The 22,137-nt window shown below is 41.1% G+C and overlaps 1 protein-coding gene across 1 annotated transcript in view; it reads right to left on the reverse strand.

Annotated features, from left to right (window-relative positions):
- The window catches only part of LOC115109412 (nuclear receptor ROR-alpha A), a 293,549-nt gene that overhangs the window by 178,113 nt on the left and 93,299 nt on the right, over positions 1 to 22,137 (reverse strand). Inside the window, exon 2 of the mRNA XM_029634268.2 lies at positions 14,047 to 14,067. Coding sequence (XP_029490128.1) covers positions 14,047 to 14,067 — 21 coding nt within the window. The remainder of the gene's footprint in view (positions 1 to 14,046; positions 14,068 to 22,137) is intronic.

A 22,137-nucleotide genomic window follows, 5' to 3' on the forward strand; every position in this document is an offset into this window, starting at 1 on the left:
ACACATGAAACCCCACCTCTTTAAGGAATACCTAGGATAGGATAAAGTAATCCCTCTCACCCCCCCCCCCCCTTAATAGATTTAGATGCACTATTGTAAAGTGGCTGTTCCACTGGATGTCATAAGGTGAATGCACCAATTTGTAAGTCGCTCTGGATAAGAGCGTCTGCTAAATGACTTAAATGTAAATGTAAATGTTCTGTAAGTCACTCTGAATAAGAACGTCGGCTAAATGACTAAAATGTTTTAAAAAATAAAAAATAAACAGGTCAAGACAATAGAGACCCTTCCGCTTAGCTAGATGTGTCTGGGGGGTGGTTTGAGTTAATACAGTGGCTTACAAAAGTACCCCCCCCCCCCTTGGCATTTTTCCTATTTTGTTGCCTTACAACCTGGAATTAAAATAGATTTTTGCCTACCACTTTGAAGATGCTAAATGTGAAATAAACAAGTAATAAGACAAAAAAACTGAAAACTTGAGCGTGCATAACTATTCATCCCCCCCCCACCCCCACCCGCCCAAAGTCAATAATTTGTTGAGTCACCTTTTGCAGCAATTACAGCTGCAAGTCTCTTGGGGTATGTCTCTGTAAGCTTGGCACATCTAGCCATTGGGATTTCTGCCCATTCTTCAAGGCAAAACTGCTCAGCTCCTTCAAGTTGGATTGGTTCCGCTGGTGTACAGCAATCTACAAATTCATACTACAAATTCTCAATTGGATTGAGGTCTGGGCTTTGACTAGGCCATTCCAAGACATTTAAATGTTTCCCCTTAAACCACTTGAGTATTGCTTTAGCATTATGCTTAGGGTCATTGTCCTGCTGGAAGGTGAACCTCCGTCCCAGTCTCAAATCTCTGGAAGGCTGAAACAGGTTTCCCCTCAAGATTTTCCCTGCATTTAGCGCCATCCATCATTCCTTTAATTCTGACCAGTTTCCCAGTCCCTGCGGAGTAAAACATCCCCTCAGCATGATGCTGCCACCACCATGCTTCACTGTGGAGATGTGTTCTCGGGGTGATGAGAGGTGTTGGGTTTGCACCAGACATAGCGTTTTCTTTGATGGCCAAAAAGCTCAATTTTAGTCTCATCTGACCACAGTACCATCTTCCATATGTTTGGGGAGTCTCCCACATGCCTTTTGGTGAACACCAAACTTCTTTGCTTATTTTTTTCTTTAAGCAATGGCATTCTTCTGTCCACTCTTCCGTGAAGCCCAACTCTGTGGAGTGTACAGCTTAAAGTGGTCCTATGGACAGATCCTCCAATCTCCGCTGTGGAGCTTTGCATCTCCTTCAGGATTATCTTTGGTCTCTTTGTTGCCTCTCTGATTAATGCCCTCCTTGCCTGGTACATGAGTTTTGGTGGGCGGCCCTCTCTTGGCAGGTTTGTTGTGGTGCCATATTCTTTCCATTTTTTATAATGGATGCAATGGTGCTCTGTTGGATGTTCAAAGTTTCTGATGTTTTTTTATAACCCAACTCTGATCTGTACTTCTCCACAACTTTGTCCCTGACCTGTTTGGAGAGATCCTTGTTCTTCATGGTGCCGCTTGCTTGGTGATGCCCCTTGCTTAGTGGTGTTGACTTCTGAAGGTAATTGGTTGCACCAGATCTTATTTAGGGGCTTCATAGCAAAGGGGGTGAATACACTATTGTTTTCACTATATATTTTACCTCTTAGGGATGTTATTCGAAAACATAATGTAAACTTTCACTGCTATGCGGATGACACACAGCTGTACATTTCAATGAAACATGGTGAAGCCCCAAAATTGCCCTCGCTAGAAGCATGTGTTTCAGACATAAGGAAGTGGATGGCTGCAAACTTTCTACTATTAAACTCGGACAAAACAGAGATGCTTGTTCTAGGTCCCAAGAAACAAAGAGATCTTCTGTTGAATCTGACAATTAATCTTAATGGTTGTACAGTCGTCTCAAATAAAACTGTGAAGGACATCGGCGTTACTCTGGACCCTGATCTCTCTTTTGAAGAACATATCAAGACCATTTCGAGGACAGCTTTTTTCCATCTACGTAACATTGCAAAAATCAGAAACTTTCTGTCCAAAAATGATGCAGAAAAATTAATCCATGCTTTTGTCACTTCTAGGTTAGACTACTGCAATGCTCTATTTTCCGGCTACCCGGATAAAGCACTAAATAAACTTCAGTTAGTGCTAAATACGGCTGCTAGAATCCTGACTAGAGCCAAAAAATTTGATCATATTACTCCAGTGCTAGCCTCTCTACACTGGCTTCCTTTCAAAGCAAGGGCTGATTTCAAGGTTTTACTGCTAACCTACAAAGCATTACATGGGCTTGCTCCTACCTATCTCTCTGATTTGGTCCTGCCGTACATACCTACATACCTACATGTACGCTACGGTCACAAGACGCAGGCCTCCTAATTGTCCCTAGAGGCAGGGCTTTCTCCTATAGAGCTCCATTTTTATGGAACGGTCTGCCTACCCATGTCAGAGACGCAAACTCGGTCTCAACCTTTAAGTGTTTACTGAAGACTCATCTCTTCAGTGGGTCATATGATTGAGTGTAGTCTGGCCCAGGAGTGGGAAGGTGAACGGAAAGGCTCTGGAGCAACGAACCACCCTTGCTGTCTCTGCCTGGCCGGTTCCCCTCTTTCCACTGGGATTCTCTGCCTCTAACCCTATTACAGGGGCTGAGTCACTGGCTTACTGGGGCTCTCTCATGCCGTCCCTGGAGGGGGTGCGTCACCTGAGTGGGTTGATTCACTGTTGTGGCCATCCTCTCTGGGTTGGCGCCCCCCCCTTGGGTTGTGCCGTGGCGGAGATCTTTGTGGGCTATACTCAGCCTTGTCTCAGGATGGTAAGTTGTTGGTTGAAGATATCCCTCTAGTGGTGTGGGGGCTGTGCTTTGGCAAAGTGGGTGGGGTTATATCCTTCCTGTTTGGCCCTGTCCGGGGGTGTCCTCGGATGGGGCCACAGTGTCTCCTGACCCCTCCTGTCTCAGCCTCCAGTATTTATGCTGCAGTAGTTTATGTGTCGGGGGGCTGGGGTCAGTTTGTTATATCTGGAGTACTTCTCCTGTCCTATTCGGTGTCCTGTGTGAATCTAAGTGTGCGTTCTCTAATTCTCTCCTTCTCTCTTTCTTTCTCTCTCTCGGAGGACCTGAGCCCTAGGACCATGCCCCAGGACCACCTGACATGATGACTCCTTGCTGTCCCCAGTCCACCTGGCCATGCTGCTGTTCCAGTTTCAACTGACCTGAGCCCTAGGACCATGCCCCAGGACTACCTGACATGATGACTCCTTGCTGTCCCCAGTCCACCTGGCCATGCTGCTGTTCCAGTTTCAACTTCCACCTGACTGTGCTGCTGCTCCAGTTTCAACTGTTCTGCCTTATTATTATTCGACCATGCTGGTCATTTATGAACATTTGAACATCTTGGCCATGTTATGTTATAATCTCCACCTGGCACAGCCAGAAGAGGACTGGCCACCCCACATAGCCTGGTTCCTCTCTAGGTTTCTTCCTAGGTTTTGGCCTTTCTAGGGAGTTTTTCCTAGCCACCGTGCTTCTACACCTGCATTGCTTGCTGTTTGGGGTTTTAGGCTGGGTTTCTGTACAGCACTTTGAGATATCAGCTGATGTACGAAGGGCTATATAAATACATTTTTGATTTGATTAGATTTGATTTGATTTGATATGCAAGTACCACTTTTCTGTTTTAATTTTTTTAATTTTTTTTATAAGTTATTTTTTTGCTTTTCACTTCACCAATTTGGATTATTTTGTGTATGTCCATTACATGAAATAAATAAATAAAAAACATTTAAATGACAGGTTGTAATACAACAAAATAGGAAAACCGCCAAGGGGGATGAATGCTTTTGCAAGGCACTGTATATAGTGTGTTTTCCAGAGACAATGTGAAGAACAACATGTTAGGATATAGGCAGGTGTATTTTTTCCTATTGGAGGCTACTACTTTCACCACTTGTTTAATACACTACCTTAATCACCTCGCCTGAATACTTAAAATATATGGGTGGGGCTAAGGTTTAAGAGGGTGTGAACAATGATGAATGGGCATCCAAAAAAAGCGCTATCAAGCAAGTATGAAAAACGTTCAATGGGATTTCTGGTGCTTGTCTACAAGTTTATCACATTTCAAACAAGCCTAACTTGACCATGTTTTCCCCAACTGCAGGGTATGATATACAATTTTGAAGCTCTGAGTCTGTACTTTTATAACATTTACAAACATTGGAAATGGTACACAAGACTCAATTGGGAAATGTATTCAAAAAACATTGTGGAAATATTGTATTTTCTTTTTGTTTATTTATTTTATTGTTCAGGGGGGAGGTTGTGGGCTAGTCTTTTTTTCCTTTTCCTTACATACAATAAAAAACATTTACTAATCTCTACTTTGATAATTTCTATCTTCGTATGCATGTCTTTGTTTTTTCCTTTTAGTGGCAGCCCACAGGTACAACAACAATAAATATGTAAAAATCTGAAAGGAAAAATATCTGTACCTGCAACCCCCCAGGTAAAAATGACTAAATATATCCAATTAAGAGAGATCCAGGTTCTTCAATTCACTCTAACCTTTATAACTCTTCAGTCTTTTGAATTATCAACCTAATGTTTGGCACCAATATTATTGGCAAGTTGTTGAATACATTTGTAGTCATTCCATATAGCGTTGTCAAGAATTGTCTGAGGAATATGTTGTAGAAGATTACACTGTTGTAAAAAAACAACTAGTGGAATTGTGTTTGCTTCTCTTTCATTCGGATTCTGTAACACTCACTTAAGTCCTGAGTGTTTCCTCATTATCTCTAGTGTACGCTTTCAATTGATATCATGTTTGTGAATATACATCTCATATTTACTGAGTAGTAGGTGGTTAAACCTGGGCATGTTCATATCAGTGGAAATCCCTGAAATTAGCCACGAGTATAAGGGGTTAAGGCCTAAATAAAAATAAATCATAAATGTAGGCTAATCATTAGATATTCATTTACTTACATAATATTATGAAATTCCATAAACCATTATGAATTAACTCAAATTTGGATTAAATTAAAATAGTAAAATGTCATTTGTATCAAAGGTTCAATGCAGCCGTTTTTATCTCAAAATAAAATATTTTCTGGGTAACAGTTAAGGTCCTTACTGTGATTGTTTTCAATTAACATGGTCAAAAAGAAACAAAAATAGCTTCTTAGCAAAGAGCAATTTCTCAAGCAAGAATTTAGTATGGGAGTGGTCTGAGTGGGGAGGGGAAAACTGCATTGGGCCTTTAACACAAAGCAAATAAACATGTCAGGCATTCCAAAGCTAGATAAGTAACCTTACATTTAGTCTCAGTTCTTACCTTTCAAAACAGTGTTTCCCTTGAGAAAATCTAGTAATCATTGAAGATGTTGTCTTGGTGTATTTTCCAATCACTCATAATTTTGAGGAACATTTTCAATATGAGATTATTACCTGTACCCTAGAGCCACTAATATGGCTGACGTTTTCTGGTACGAGGAACCAACTCAAATATCCTGAGCTTCAACTGAGTTTGTTTCCTCAGTGCTACCATGAGAGTTAGACAAAATTAATACAAAATAACAACGGAAAATAACAACGGAGTTCTGCCATGAAAGGCATGTGCCATTTTAATTTATTGAACCTCTATTTAACTAGGCAAGTCACTTAAGAACAAATTCTTATTTTACAATGACGGCCTACCCTGGCCAAACCCTCCCCTAACCCGGACAGCGCTGGGCCATTAGTAACAGTGGCAGCTGTTACTTTTTTATATTTCCAATTTTTTCAAACCTGGAGGATAATCAAAGCCTTCCACAAAAGGAGGGGGACAGTGACAGGGAAATGAAATACAAGCGACATGAACAGTCATACTTTTCTAATGGAACTCTTTTAATCTTGAAAGGGAGACTTTCAATAGTGAATTAGTCTTTTTTTTGTATTCCTTTAATGCTTCTCAGAGAAATATATGCAAATATCTCTGGCTAATGCTAACAGTAGTGACAAAGGAGCCAGTTCTACTCTGCGATATCCAACCAGGGGTCCTGTATGTGGCAAGCATAATGTACTCCCTGCAGACTCTAAGGCTGCAGAGCAGGGCCCTCTGGAACCACTCATGAAGACATCTGGATGGCCTCAGCAAAGACACAACTCTATCTTCTCCTAGAAAACACTTTGGTTTAGGCTTAACTTACAGTTTCTCTTCACTCGGTTGTCATTTTAAACAGGGTAATCAATGCCTCATTATGAACTATATTGAAACGCTATACAGTATTTCTTGTTTTCATATTTCAAAACCTGACTTTTGAGTGTGTTGCTAATGGAATTGTCACTATAGTTACACTATTTTAGTCATGGATTTAATTTAATTCAGAATTTCAGGAGCTTGACAGATCACTGCCAGTTTGAGTTGTAGAATATAGAATTTGGGATGGGAGAGGAATCGCTGTGATTTACAATGAATTTGACCTAATAACAATTTCAACATTGAGACATGTTGATAAAACATGTTTTTAAAGATATCAAAAGAGTTACCATGTTACAGTACTTAGATTACTATGATTTTCAAATAAAACAATATATATTAAAAGGAGAATTAAAATGTGTGTGTAGGAACCAGAAGTTGTGACAAATTGTTTAGACGTAAACATATGTTCTGTCTAAACAACGCAGTAATACATATGTTCTGTCTAAACAACGCAGTAATACATATGTTCTGTCTAAACAACGCAGTAATACATATGTTCTGTCTAAACAACGCAGTAATACATATCGATGACAAATAGGGACATAACTTGCATCATATCATTTAGAAGTTTCTGAGCTCAGAATCTATTCATACAAAAACCCAATAATGTAGGAATTAAACACACACCACGGGCAAGGAATGATGTTATTGTTCACTAAAGTAAAGCTATACTGGTATAATTTATAGATAGGCATGTAAAATAACACTATCGGTACTTCATCATTATTGAACAATCAATATCAAATTCTGTGCTAATCCAAGGAGAGACTTGCATTATTACAGTATACCTGTTTCACATCCGTAATGAGACATGACTAAAACACATTGAAATAGGCATTGCAAATCCATACGTTTTTGGGTCTAGCTGGCTGGGTGTGAACGTGGTTAACTAGTAGAGGCTGAGTTAATCCTTTTATCTAGATCCCTGCTGCAGGGTGTCCCAAACACTCCCTGATTAAAAAGGGAAATGTGGGCAACCAACAGTTTAAGAATGATGGGCTCTAAACAGATGAAGGCGGAACGTCTTGTTGCTATGGCAGTGCATATGCAATGACTTGACAGTGCCGCACTGTTCTCCCTGTCTAATATATTCACATTATTTATGAAATATTTCATAAGTACTGTAGCATAGCAAATGCTAAATATAAAATCCCAGGGAGATGTTCCACCCTTTCTGCAGCTAGAGTCATGGAATGGCACACAGTGCTCATGTTGTGCAACATCTCCTGTGGAAAAATGCTGGTGTTTGTTCACAAGCTACACTGCTTTTCATTTCTTCATCCTCCTTCTCCTCCTCAATAAGGGAAAGCCCTCCACTCTGCCAAATAGAACCAGCGAACAAAAGAGGCGATTTGATCTGTTCATGTGGGAAATCAGATCGCCGTCTGCGTCTGAGATGTATCCAATGCGCTCCAGGATACTGTTATGCAATGGCCTCAAATGAAAATCACAGTATAATATCATATAGAAATGCAGAGAGGATGGCTTACGTATATATAAGGTATAGAAACATGTCAATTGTTCCTGAGATAAATCAGAACTATCCAACAGTGAGAGTGGACATAACATATACTGTAGCAACCAAGTAAAATAAATGCAAAAATGTATTACTATTCAGGATCTGTGTATTAGCGTAACTGCCTCCTGCAAAGCACACAAAGTGAGGTACAGCAGAGGAGACATTCCCCCCTCTCTCTATCTTGTGTGACGGGGCAGGACATTTCTCCTGTCAATACTCTCCCAACATCCATTTTCACCTGGCTGACACCTTTTACTGGTCAAGGGATGAATAAATCACACTTAGTGTTCTCCCCTGGTACTTTGACAACAACAAAAAAAGAATCTCAACATGAAGAAGGACTGCAGTGTTTCCCTGTCATCACTGCCCCTGAGGTACGGTGAAAAATTACCGCCCATAAAATAACATTTTTCAAAGAGCCTTATTGCCCTTTTAATCTATCTGCCACACTGGACGGCTTCAGGGATGCATTTCACTTCATCTGAAGACAAACAATCTTTCAAAGGGCTTAATAACAGTTACACAAATTAGCTTCATTAATTAGCTGCTAATGGAATAATAGCTCTGCCACCTTGTGCATCTCAACAACAGGAAAGATGTTGGGCTGGAACAAAATATACATTTGTCTCTGAGCTTTATTAATACACTAACAGAATGCTAAATAATGCACACATCTAGAATGTAAATATGCTGATAGCATTCTCTCCGATTTTAGTTATCCATTTTATTTGTATTTGTTTTGCACATGCAGCGACACAAAAAGTATTCTACGAACAAGCAAGGCCATCACAAAAGTGATGTAAATTACGTGGTATACTAACAATATTCATTTCCTAATACAATAGTGGACTGACACTTTAAATCTTAGATGTATAAAATGTATTCAAAAAATGAACAATCCTCACACTAACAGCCCCAAAAAAAAAAATAAAAAATAAAATATACATATATATATTATCAAAGAAACTTTACCGATAAAACTGATAAATAGAGATGGATTCAGAGAAAATAGTAGTTAATGAATGATGAATTAGAGACTAGGCGAAGCATCATAAATTCTGACAACACAGTGTTGTCTAGCCGATGATAAACAGCACTCCTGGATCCGATCTGCCTGTGCCTGCATGTATCTTTCAGAAGCTCCCTGACACTTTATCTTTTCCATCCTGCTAGATTACACCTCCAGGGTTCAGGTGTGAATCCATCATTGCTATTATTACCTGAAGTCACAAGATGCATCTATCACGGCTAAGGTTACCATAACCTCAATATTAACGGAGAAAAGCCCCTCTAATAAACAGCAGAAAGGATGGCCCGGGTGGTGGGATTTCATCTTCCTTTCACTTTTAATAAGGTACTCAGAGGAATAAAGATTACAGGCCATATTTAGAATGCAGAACAAATCAGCCTTTTCTTCCCCATCCCTCCTCATTGTGGTTAGTCATTAGGATCTTAGGTTGGGGGGTTCTAGTGGAGAGAGGCATTCCCTGGTTCAACAGCTAACCAGCCTCGCTGCCTGTCTGCCTGCCTGCCGGGCTCTGTTCTGTTCCTGCTACAATATTGTATCGCCTGCAGCGTCTCTTAATAAGGCTGGATGTATGGAAACGCAGTGGTGTGGCTCATCATGCCCAGCTGGACCAGTGGCAATCACAGTGCTGTAAACTGTGAGGGCCTGACTGGTTCAAGGCCTGAGGACAGTGGTGTTTTAATGATCATCCGCCTCTTTAATAATCCACCATTACACAAAGTTGGTAAAAACCAAATGCAGAGACAAGGGGGCATTAGGCTAAAATGGCTAAGCTTTCTTTTGAGGATTAAGAGAATCTGGTCAAATAGGAGTCTCAAAGTGCATCACTGCAGGAGTTGACACAAGGACATGTTTACACAAAGCACCCCGTGACATGAATCATTCATTATCATTCAAATTAATATCAACAGCAAAATAAATTACCATCACTGCAGCCGGTCTCCATAATATACCTCCAATTACACTATGATCAGAGCATCAACTCTGATAATAGATTCAAAGTAATTAAGTTTGAATATATTCAAAGGACTTTTCACTTTGAAAACCAGTCTTGTTATTCCCCTGAACACCCAACAACAACACTCATTACAGTGGCTTGAAAACCAGAAGTGGAGAGACCATATAAATATTTATTCAGGAATGATTTGATGCACTAAATAAATAATCCCTTGTTAAATAAATGACACCCTAAATAAAACTTTAAAAACAGGATCTGGGGAAATGAAGATGAGATGAATCAGACGGGGAAGGATTCCGGCGAGAGGAGAAAATATCAGCTATCACTCCACCCCATTTGAATTTCTAATGGCAGACATGCAAACGCGACGTGCTAATTAAAGCACAGCGACCAATTAGATGAGCTTTAGCTGCACCTTTAGGGGGAGGTACCGTGGCAGAGCCTCAGAGGGGGATATGGATATCTGTTCAGAAGGTGGAGCAGAAGAGAGAAGCTACCAAAAACAATCCTCAGATGCCACTACTTCTGCCTAACGGGGTAAAAGGTTAGCTGTTAACGGTTCAATGTTGGATAAACATGACCCCTTTCCACAGTGCCATCCATGTGGCAGTGCCTCACTGAGGACGTGGGGCAGCAGAGGACATCCAATACATATTCAGCAGTAATTCTAGTCCACTGGCATTATAGTATCTCCTATAGACAGCCAGGCTGTTGCTTCAGCGTGGAACTATTAGTCTATATCAAACTAAAGATTGGGACATGCATTACAAATCAAATATACATAGCCTAAGTCTGGGCGATGTTCTCATAAAAAAAGAAATATAGATGTTCCTATATAATACCTGTCTGCTCTGCGTCCTAAACCTGCCCTCTACTGACAGCACAGGACATAAGGGTGGTCCTATAGGTTCACCCCACACAACACAGGAAAGAGGTAGTCCTGGGTCTGGCCTGGGCCCATTCTCCTTCCTGTCGGTCTGCCTCTCTCTGCTCTCTGGAGAGCCTTTATGCTGCCTGAGCCTGCCTTATCACACACTGTGAGACAGGAACAAGGCTTTTGTGATGGCCATGATTAGTCTTTTGTGTTCCCAGGTAGAAATAAGATGAACTTCTACAGGCAGTCATTGTGTTCCTATCTTCAGAACACTCAAAGAAAGATGTTGCGTTTTGAGGGGGTGAAATGAAGCCTGCAGGGCCTTGGCAGGCCTTGCTCTGTGGGGAAATACATGGTGAAAACACAATGGGAACAATCTTGTCCTTCAGTTTTCTTTGTACTCCATTGAACCTTAGTCAGTCCTGCCTATTTAGACATTTTGAACAGAGCAGTATTTTCTTGCTGTACGGTCTTTGCTTCTCTCTTTTTCGGTGGGTTTCTGAGAAAGACCCAAAGGCTGATGAGAGAGATGACAGCAGCCACTTTGCCAGAGTCTGCCAGACCCTCCGGGTGTATCAGCCCCATCCCTCAAAGTGTTCCATATGCAAATAAAGTTTGGGATGGCAGCTTTCAGATGTGATAATTATGTATTTATTTGTAAGCTGTCACTTCTCTTAATGCTCAGGGACATCAAAATAAGTTCAAATAGAAGCATCAGAGAGGATCACATTTGCTAGAGGACCACAGAGTCAAAGAACATGTGAAATCCATGATGCTGAAGGCCTGTCAATAACCAGTCATTTAGACAGCAATGTGCTGCTGAGACCCTCACTGCATACAGCCTGGTTTGAAATATGCCGCTAAATATATTCCGATTTTCCCAATTTTCTTAGTTATTCCAACATTTACAGTTGTATCAGCGGGTGACATGTTAACAAAGACAGAGAACCCATTTCCATCCCCATCTCTCCCTCCCAAATGGACTGTCTAGTACAGTATTATTCTTATTCTGTTTGTTTAACAAATACAGGAATATCTGTTTACATGTTCACATTGTGGGAAGGGCACTGTGCTTTAGTATCTAGTTGAAGCATACCTCCCTGATATCTTTTTAGAACTATCCTGTCTTTTTAGAACTATCCTGTCTTTTTAGAACTATTATCCTGTCTTTTTAGAGCTATCCTGTCTTTTTAGAACTATCCTGTCTTTTTAGAACTATCCTGTCTTTTTAGAACTATAACTATCCTTTCTTTTTAGAACTATCCTGTCTTTTTAGAACTATAACTATCCTGTCTTTTTAGAACTATCCTGTCTTTTTAGAACTATCCTGTCTTTTTAGAACTATAACTATCCTGTCTTTTTAGAACTATCCTGTCTTTTTAGAACTATCCTGTCTTTTTAGAACTATTATCCTGTCTTTTTAGAGCTATCCTGTCTTTTTAGAACTATCCTGTCTTTTTAGAACTATCCTGTCTTTTTAGAACTATAACTATCCTTTCTTTTTAGAACTATCCTGTCTTTTTAGAACTATAACTATCCTGTCTTTTTAGAACTATCCTGTCTTTTTAGAACTATCCTGTCCCTTACATGGCTGCTAATCAGTCTCACTATAGAATAATATCATTGAATGAACAAGAGGACAAATTATTACTGACAGTACACAAAAGGTGGGAGTAGAGCAACTACTTGAGACCTGACATCCCACTGGGCACACACTGGTTGAATCAACATTGTTTTCATGAAATTCCAATGAAATGGCCTTACACCAGTGTGGAATAGACGTTGAATTGATGTCTGTGCCTAGTGGGAAGTGAATTTAAAAGGACAACAAAACACCTTGTAGTGATGAGAGGAGAGCTATTGTTCCATGTCGAGTGGCACTCCTCTCCACAGAAATAAGTGGGAAGTAGAGAGCGAGCGACACAGAGAGAGAGAAGCACAATCACCAGATGGTGCCGCAAAGTATTGGCAAAGTATTATGGGTTGCACCTCCATCACTCAGTTGCGTCATGCCATTGTTATCAACGTGCCACAGACGCCACAGTGCTCAAGTCTGAGTCACTGGGTCCACATTAACTCAAAATAAAGTCCAGTCAGATATAACATAGTGGAAAGAAGGATTTAGGCAATAAATTGTTTGCTATCAATTTTCCTTGATATGTTCACAGCTGTGGCTGCAGGGGAGGCCAGGGCACTGTGCATACTGCCTACGTGAGGCCGTGTCTAGACAATACAGTTCATGCAGCTTTAGTATTCTGATCACAGAGTTCTGATCACAGAGTTCTGATCACGGAGTTCTGATCATGGAATTCTGATCATGGAATTTCGAACGCATTATGCATCTACATTTAAATGTGTCTACCGTGTCCTCACTGTGTCCGGATTCCCTTTTCCCATGCTATATTAAAATGCCAGTATGCATTCTACAAACGGCAGAGTAGGAAAAGTATTACAATAACACAACAACAACTGATGGCAGTAGCTAACTAGCCAGATAACCTCTGTAGCTAGTCAGCAAGCTAGCAAGCAATGCTAAAGGGATTGCAAATGTGTTAGCATAACTTTAGCCAAAAATGTGTTTCTTTTTTATATTAGCTAGGAGGCCAGCAAACACATTCCTCACATGCTAGGAACACATTTCCCCCAACGTTATAATGAAAAGGTGACTCTTGGTCCCAAAAACAGTTTTCCTGGAGACTTGTGGAAGGAGTGCTGATGACGTTGCCCTCTATATGCGCTTTCGGTAGCCTGATTGCTTCCAGACTGAGGAGAAATCTGCACATAATGCATCCCTGACCACCTCCTGAAGTGGTCAGACAGATCTGAACTCAATCTGACCACAATGCAACTTTCATACATCTAGACCTGTCTGTTCAATGCGATCTTCGTATTCTGATAGCAGGAGTTGTATGTAAGTGTCAAGTGTAGACACAACCTGAGACTGCCTGCCTGCCATGGCATCTCATCCCAGGCTCCCTCCCTGATGGAACTAAATGGATGTGCCTGGAGAATGATATCTCCTGCCTGCTCAATTCTCAAACATTGGCCTGTCCTCTTCCAGGAGAGTTCTCTGTCACTGTATAACTGCACATTAAGGGATAATAAAACTATGAAATCTACCCATCCATCTTGATTTGCCTGTGTTAGCGGGTGGCCAGTATTAGAACAAAATACCTGCCACTCAGTGGAAGAACACTGGAACTGTAGCTCTGCTCTGTGTGACTGCCTGGCAACAGCAGCAAGGGAACAGACTGCCTAACCAAATACCAAATGGAAGAATATTACGGATTTTTCCTAATTTTCCTTTACATAAATATGTTGGTTATTTTGTTAGAGACTAATACAGTTACTTTTTGATGCAGACTGACACACAGTTATAATATGTAGTACACTTACCTTGCTTGTTCGTGAGTCCACCTACACAGAAGTACATATTTGGTGTTAATGTTATGAGTGTACATAATGTTACGAATGTACATTTAGAAAGTGAGTAGTTCTGATTCCATACATCTCTTTTTCAGTAACTAAATGAGTGCTGACTTATGAGACCGGGCAATACGACACTTACCTTTAGTACATGATGAGGTTCAGAAAGCAGGGAGGCACAGCACACCACATCACAGAGAAAAACAAAGAGAGAAATAAAAACACGTTAATAATTTGGACAATGCAAGCAAACTATTATTTCACATTGCCTTCCTAACAATCTATTTCTGTGACTGATTGAACATATGTTAAAAAGACGCTGCTCTAGTAGTGGGTCTGTTTGGGACGAAGAGGCAACCCGTTGCCGTGAAAAAAGCACAACATTTAAAAAGAACAGCATCGTTTGTTTTGCAGATACTTAACAGAATAGGCCTATATGCTATATTACTAAAACTCAGTCAAGCAGTCTTCCTCTCACTCAGACACACAGACACGAAAGGGGTAGCTCTCACAGTAATACCAAGGTCCTATTTTACAGTGACACTTGTGCTGCCTCAAAGCACACTCCCTCTATCTTCAGCACACAAGATAGCATCTGATGAGTAGTGCGATCTAATTGAAGTGTAGATTACTATCGCTTGTGAGCTTGCAGGATCAAAATCATTTTAAAAAAGCATAGAAGGAGAAGATAGGAATGGTAGTGGTCCACTGTGATACAGTAGCAGTCCAGACTGAAGAACAATATCTAAAAGCCTCTCTGGAAGACACCCTGGTGCTTAGAAAGAGAATGGCCCCCACCGCAGACCAGCTGTGGGTGAGTCATGTGTGGCAGACAGGTCCAGACATGTCCCTCTCTCACAGAGACACTGAGTGTTGAGAGACATACAGTGTTAGAGGACATGGACGTCACTGAGAGCTGACTGACAGCTGTGACAGGATTGAGATGAGCCTAAGGGCTGGATGAGCCTAAGCACTTACAGTTCAAGGACATGGACACACGTTGGGACGTAGAGTCTGACAAAATCTACTGACACAAACTAACAAGTTCCTGCTCTGTAAGTCGCTCTGGATAAGAGCGTCTGCTAAATGACTTAAATGTAAATGTAAATGCTCTGGTCCTGTGGATCAGAACTCAGCTAGTCGGGATGGGACATGTCTACAGTAGTATACACTAGAAATCAGCAATTATGCAATTATGCAGTCCTACAACTCTGAACGTAATTAGTCTATTCCTGCAGCATGAACACTGACCTAGTGGAACAAACCCTTGGTGAAGAAAAAATGCTAAAGCCAATCACCGGAAACAGAGAGGGAATCGATGAGAGAATGAGAGAGAGAGAGAGAGCGAACAGAGAGGGAATCGATGAGAGAATGAGAGAGAGAGAGAGAGAGAGAGAGAGAGAGAGAGAGAGAGAGAGAGAGAATGAGAATGAGAATGAGAGAGAGATAGAGCACAAAGATGAGGTTGACAGAGCACCAAAAATGAGAAAATTATCAGGTTGACATGTCTGTCTGTCAGTGCTCTCAGGAAGAAAGGACTCATTACTGTACCTCGTGGGCACCCAGTCCAGTCAGCCTTTGAGGTACACCCTTCCATGAAACGAGCATTGCTAATCCATTTGTTAATCAAGCATTGTTAATCCACTTGTTAATCAAGTGTGTTTCTGAGCTCATATCTGAAGTGACCCTTTTCTCCTTGGGAATTTTTAACCTTTGTTTGGAGATTGTAGAGATATCAAAAAGAGGGTACATTTTCTATATAGGCATGCTTGTAGCATATCCTACAGTTGTGTACACCAGCTCATAACGCAATGTCACATCATGGAATGAATAAGCCTACTGAATTAATATCATAGAAAACATTCATGTAATTGCAAAAATATCTTGCAGCTATGTTCTTCTTGATTCCGAGCTCTAAAATGTGAACAGTGCATTCAGTCCCTTACAATACAAACCACAAGATGATTAAAACACTCCATGGACTAAAATAATACACAGGAGGAGATTAAAATAAGAATCCCTTTCAGGTTTTGAAGGAGGGAGCTTATATGTGAGAGGGGCTGGGCTGTGGGTGGGGGCCGCCTTTTCACGGTTGTCTTCCTCGTTTTCCTGCCCGCCCCTGACAAGTGTGTTCTCTCACTCTTCTCCTCAGCAAACAGGAAACAGACAGACAGACGTGAGAATAGGACACCACCTCTCCTCTCCTCCCAGCCCTGTGGGCTGCTGTGAGGCAGTGCCATGGAGGCCCAGTCCTGCTCCCCCACTGCGCCTACAACTCTCCTTTTCAGTTCAATTAATGAGCCATAAATAACCCAATGAAGGTGTCAACCGAGTGCAATTTGTCATGGCTTTCACCACTGCACTTCATGTGAGGAGAATGCTCATCCTGTAGCCAACCGCTCGCCCAAATAGAGACAACGTTGTAATAAAAATATTTATAAAGTAATGCCGAACACGCCAACCTCGAATTTATCTTGAGCAGGGTGATCTTCACAAGTGCGTCGATTTGACAAGTATGTTGGGAATCGTGGGCCTGCTCCATTTATTAGGGTATCACGGACAGATTGGCAATACATTTGGTTAAGAGCAAGAGACAACATACTCACTAGGCTTCTGTGGGGCTGCCAAGACACTTCTTTCTGTCTGTTAAAGACGCTCCTTTCTGTCTGGGTCTACTCTGAGCCTGCATTGCAGATCACAAAGGCAGCGATGGTCTCGCCCAAAAAATTGGTGAATTTCTGTTCAGTCCTATGGAGTTGGTCTAAGCAGCAGGAAGAATTGCTTTATCAGTGTGTCCCACAAATGTCACTTTGAGTCAACTACGTGGCGGAAACATATACAGTACTGAATAATATACAGTAGCCTGTGAATTGAATGGCTGCTAGAAGCAAGCTGAAACCAGAGGTAGTATGGTGTAGTGCTTCAGAGAAAATAGGAAACTCGTTGAATAATATATGACAGCTTGGGTTTTTGAATCCAACATTAAAAGTGATGACGTGAGTACAAACTCTGCTTCATCTTAGACCCACAAATCAAAACCTAAGGCTTACAAGCCATGTTAAACAGCCTATCTTCACAGTGAGATCATTTCCTGGGAAAAGTAAGCAGTGGCTGCTGAATACATGTGAATACAAGCATTTTCAGCCTTGAAGCTAAGCCGGAACTTGAGTGCATACGAATCCTGCTAAACCAATTAATGGTTCCTGTTAACCCACTCATCTTAGGAGAGGATTGTTTTTCTAAATAATACAAGCAAACAGCCCACACAGACGCTTTGACAAAGACTAAGAGATTGGCACTTGAATCTGGGGGCTTTTTCTTACACATCACAAACATACTCTTCAACTCACAGATCTTGCGTAGCATCACCAATACGGGAAACCTTTGTCTCAGTATCAAATGAATCCCCCAATCTGAACGCCTCTGTGCACCGAACACTTTGATGGTTTGTAATACATGATTAAGTTCAGCAGAATATAGAGTGGTTAGTGTATTCAGATTTTAAAGCACAATAACAAAGAACTAGGCTATATCAAAGCAATTACAATATTAACAGACTATCACCAAAGGGACATTAAGTACTACTATCTTACTGAAAAACACAACATTTCTACTATTTCACAAGGCACCCCGCAATGATATAAATTTCCACAAACCATAATCAGTCTGGGTTACAGACACGGCTAGAGAGCCGAGATAAATTACATTTTCCAAAATCACGCTGACATTTTCCCTTATCGAGCGCCAGGCACTGGCATGGCAAGAGCAGGCTTGTCAGTCAGTGGCAGACAGGCCTCACACCTTATCACAAGGGCACTCAGCATCTCTGGAGCTCGAGCTGGGGCTTGGGCTTGTGGCTGGTGCTGAAGGAAAAGGAGAAGAGGATGGGGCTGATGCTGATGCTAGAGCCCCCATCGCTACTCTCTCATCCCCTCCTACAAGACTGCTCCTCCAGCCAGCCAGTCTCCCTCAGAAGCTAAATGTAATACTTAAGGTTGATAATGACACTCTTCATTAAATAGTGATTCCAAATAAGGATGTGGGGTACATACATAAGGAAATAGAAGAGAGGTTCAAATTCAGACATTTTGAGTGGGTTTTGGGTGAGGGATAGGGATACATTTCTGGACCATGGGATCAAGACAACTAGTCACACAGACAAAGAGAGGGACTGTTTACACGCTACTACATTACGTGTCAGAAGTATAGACCAGTGTTTCCCAACCAGCTGACAAGTTGAATCAGGTATGCTTGTCCAGGGTTACAATACAAATGTGTACCGTTTGGATACTTGAGGACCAGGGTTGGGAAACACTGGTATAGACTGATGATGATGTTGAGGAGCTGAGTACAGAGCTTCAATACAAGGAGCAGTAGGGATGGGGGCAGAGGTTATTGCGGCCATTCTCACTTCAACTCTAAATAAACTTATTTGGTACACTGAAAATACAGTACCAGTCAAAAGTTTGGACACAACACATTCAAGGGTTTTTCTTTATTTTTACTATTTTCTACATTGCCAAGAGTGTGCAAAGCTGTCATCAAGGCAAAGGGTGGCTACTTTAAAGAATCTCAAATATAAAATATATTTTGATTTGCTTACTATATGATTCCATATGTGTTATTTCATAAATGTCATGTTTTCACTATTATTTTACAATGTAGAAAATAGTAAAAATAAAGAAAAACCCTTGAATGAGTGGGTGTGTCCAAACTTTTGACTGGTACTGTATTCGTCAGTCAACATTCTAATTTCATCATATAGATGTGTTCCTGTATATCCAGATAGTCTGTTGTCATGGTTATCACCACTAAGAACTCTGTTCGAGCAGCTGGCTCAGTTTCGCTATATCTGCGTTCAACACCGTAGTGCCCTCCAAGCTCACCAAGTTAAGGACCCTGGGACTGAACACCTCCCTCTGCAACTGGATCCTGGACTTCATGACAGGACACCCCCAGGTGGTAAGCGTAGGCCCTCGTGGGTGTGTATTTAGTCCCCTACTGTACTCCCTGTTCACCCACGACTGCGTGGCCAAACAAGACTCCAACACCATCATTAAGTTTTCAGACGACGGTAGTAGGCTTGAACACCAGCGACGATGAGACGGCCTATACGGAGGAGGTCAGAGACCTGGCAGTGTGGTGCCAGGACAACAACCTCTCCCTCGATGTCAACTAGACAAAGGAGCTGATTCTGGACTTCAGGAAACAGAGGGCAGAGAGCGTCACGTTCCTCGGTGTCCACATCACTAAGGATCTATAATGGTCCACACACACCAAGATAGCCGTGAAGAGGGCACGACAATGTCTCTCCCCCCTCAAGAGGCTGCATTTAGTTGGCATAGGCCCTCAGATCCTCAAAAAGTTCTACAGCTGCACCATCGGATGGGGCCACAGTGTCTCCTGACCCCTCCTGTCTCAGCCTCTAATATTTATGCTGCAGTAGTTTATGTGTCGGGGAGCTAGGGTCATTTAGTTATATCTGGAGTACTTCTCCTGTCTTATCCGGTGTCCTGTGTGAATTTAAGTATGTTCTCTCTAATTCTCTCTTTCTTTCTCTCTCTTGGAGGACCTGAGCCCTAGGACCATGCCTCAGGACTACCTGGCATGAGGACTCCTTGCTGTCCCCAGTCCACCTGGCCGTGCTGCTGCTCCAGTTTCAACTGTTCTGCCTGCGGCTATGGAATCCTGACCTGTTCACCAGACGTGCTACCTGCAGGAGTGTCTCTATTTTCTTTCTCTCTACATTGTTGGGAAGAGCCTGTAAGTAAGCGTTTCACTACTAGTCCACACCTGTTGTTTAAGAAGCATGTGACAAATACAATTTAATTTGATTTGATATCATTAACAACTGTCTTTCAAATCTTTTTTTTTCTTGCACTGAACAGCATGCATTCAGTTGTTGTCGTATGAAAGGAAAATACCTTCCTTTTCTTGCAGTTTTACTAAACTGCAAGAAATCACCATCAACCAGTGGTGTAAAGTACTTAAGTAAAAATACTTTAAAGTACTATTTAAGTCGTTTTGGGGGTATCTGTACTTTACTATTTATACTTTTAATTCACTACATTCCTAAAGATAATTAGGTACTTTTTACTCCATACATTTTCCCTGACACCCAAAAGTAAAAATGTCAAATTCACACACTTATCAAGAGAGCATCCCTGGTCATCACTACTGCCTCTGATCTGACCGACTCACTAAAAACAAATGCTTCGTTTGTAAATTATGTCTGAGTGTTGGAGTGTTCCCCTGGCTATCAGTTAATTTAAAAAACAAGAAAATTGTTCCGTCTGATTAATATATAAGTAATTTGAAATTATTTTTACTAAATGTATTTACTTTTAATACTTAAGTATATTTAGCAATTACATTTACTTTTGATACTTTAGTATATGTAAAACCAAATACTTTTAGACCTTTACTCAAGTAGTATTTTACTGGGTGACTTTCACTTGTACTTGAGTCATTTTCTATTAAGGTATCTTTACTTTTATTCAAGTATGACAATTGGGTACTTTTCCCACCACTGCCACGAACAAGTAGCAGCGTGGGGTGATGTTTTCCAGGAGAAAAAGAAACAGGGATGGTGTGTGGGGCTCTTGGCGGGCGCGTTGTGGGGGTGAGACAATGCGTGGGTGAGTACAGAAGCATTGGCAGCTCATGTTTGAGTCAGAGGACCACATCCTCCTAAGTCTCTCTGAGTCACAGCAGAGCCCATAGAGAAGAGCTTCAGACATGGCTTTCTACTGAAAGGCATCCTTTCCCACGTCAAAAGCATCAGTTCAGAAACGTTGGGTTAAAATATGCATGAAATGAACGATTAATCGAATAATTGGGTGTTTATACTAGCAGTACGTATGATTAACATTTGGTGTGATGAAGAACATCAGTTACGATGAACAATGAACTGCATTATAAGAAACTCTCACTTTTAAGATACTTTTTCCACTAGCAATAGCAACACTGTCTCATACTTGTAGCTATGCTGGGAGGTGATGGATGACTTAACAAGATATAAATTATATAACAGCGGGTAAACTCAATACACTCATTAGTTTCCAATGTTTTTATTTTTCCCCAGGAGTAGCTTAGCTAATTGATGCCTCCCTCTTCCGTCGCTTTGTTTTCGCCCAACAGAAACAGTGAGATAAATTCATGCTTGACTGCCAGACTGGCACACAAAACAACACCACAGTGCTCGCCATAACAACACTGATCAAATTGAAACCTAGGTAAAATTCTAATTTCAGGATTTTATTTGATGGACATAGTAATATTTTCACAAGTCCATGCTTTTTCTGTTTAAATGAATATTTATTTTTGAAACGTAACACATGATTTTAACTGCCACCCCATTGTGAAATCGACTGGGCAAGATACTAGTATAAAAAGCTCTCGTTTTCCTATTTATTGGAAAAACTGGGTGGCATTCTTTTTAACATTAACTCAAGTATGTCAGCAATCCAGACAGTTCATACAACGTGCTGAGAGAGACACAGAACTCTACAGAGAGACAAACAGAATGGAGGAATGATTGTCAGGTCACTTCATGTAAGAGACTAGCTGAATGGATTACACAAGTGATTTGTCATGGAATGATGGAAATTCCAATGGACAGAATTTTAAAAATGACATACAATTTCACTCATAGGGTAAAAATCACACCGGACTATGACAATGTTTGCATGATACAAGTTGTGTTGTGTGTGAAACGTGCTGATGTCTACTTACCACGATAGCATAGCTCTTTAATGTGCTTCTACACCTGCATTGCTTGCTGTTTGGGGTTTTAGGCTGGGTTTCTGTACAGCACTTTGAGATATCAGCTGATGTACGAAGGGCTATATAAATAAATTTGATTTGATTTAATGTAATATCTCAAGACTGGTCAAATATTTACAGCACAGCCACAATATGAGACAACAGTCCCTCAAGCAGCAGATTTCATAGAGTATGATAACTTGTTTTATGTCAGTAACTATAGCTTTAGGCTCTTCTCCCCACCATTATGCTTTCCAGCGATGGGCCTCATTCCATTCCATACAATGAAGTCATCAT

The sequence above is a fragment of the Oncorhynchus nerka genome, linkage group LG25 (genome assembly GCF_034236695.1).
Source record: "Oncorhynchus nerka isolate Pitt River linkage group LG25, Oner_Uvic_2.0, whole genome shotgun sequence".
Classification (NCBI taxonomy): Eukaryota; Metazoa; Chordata; class Actinopteri; order Salmoniformes; family Salmonidae; genus Oncorhynchus; species Oncorhynchus nerka.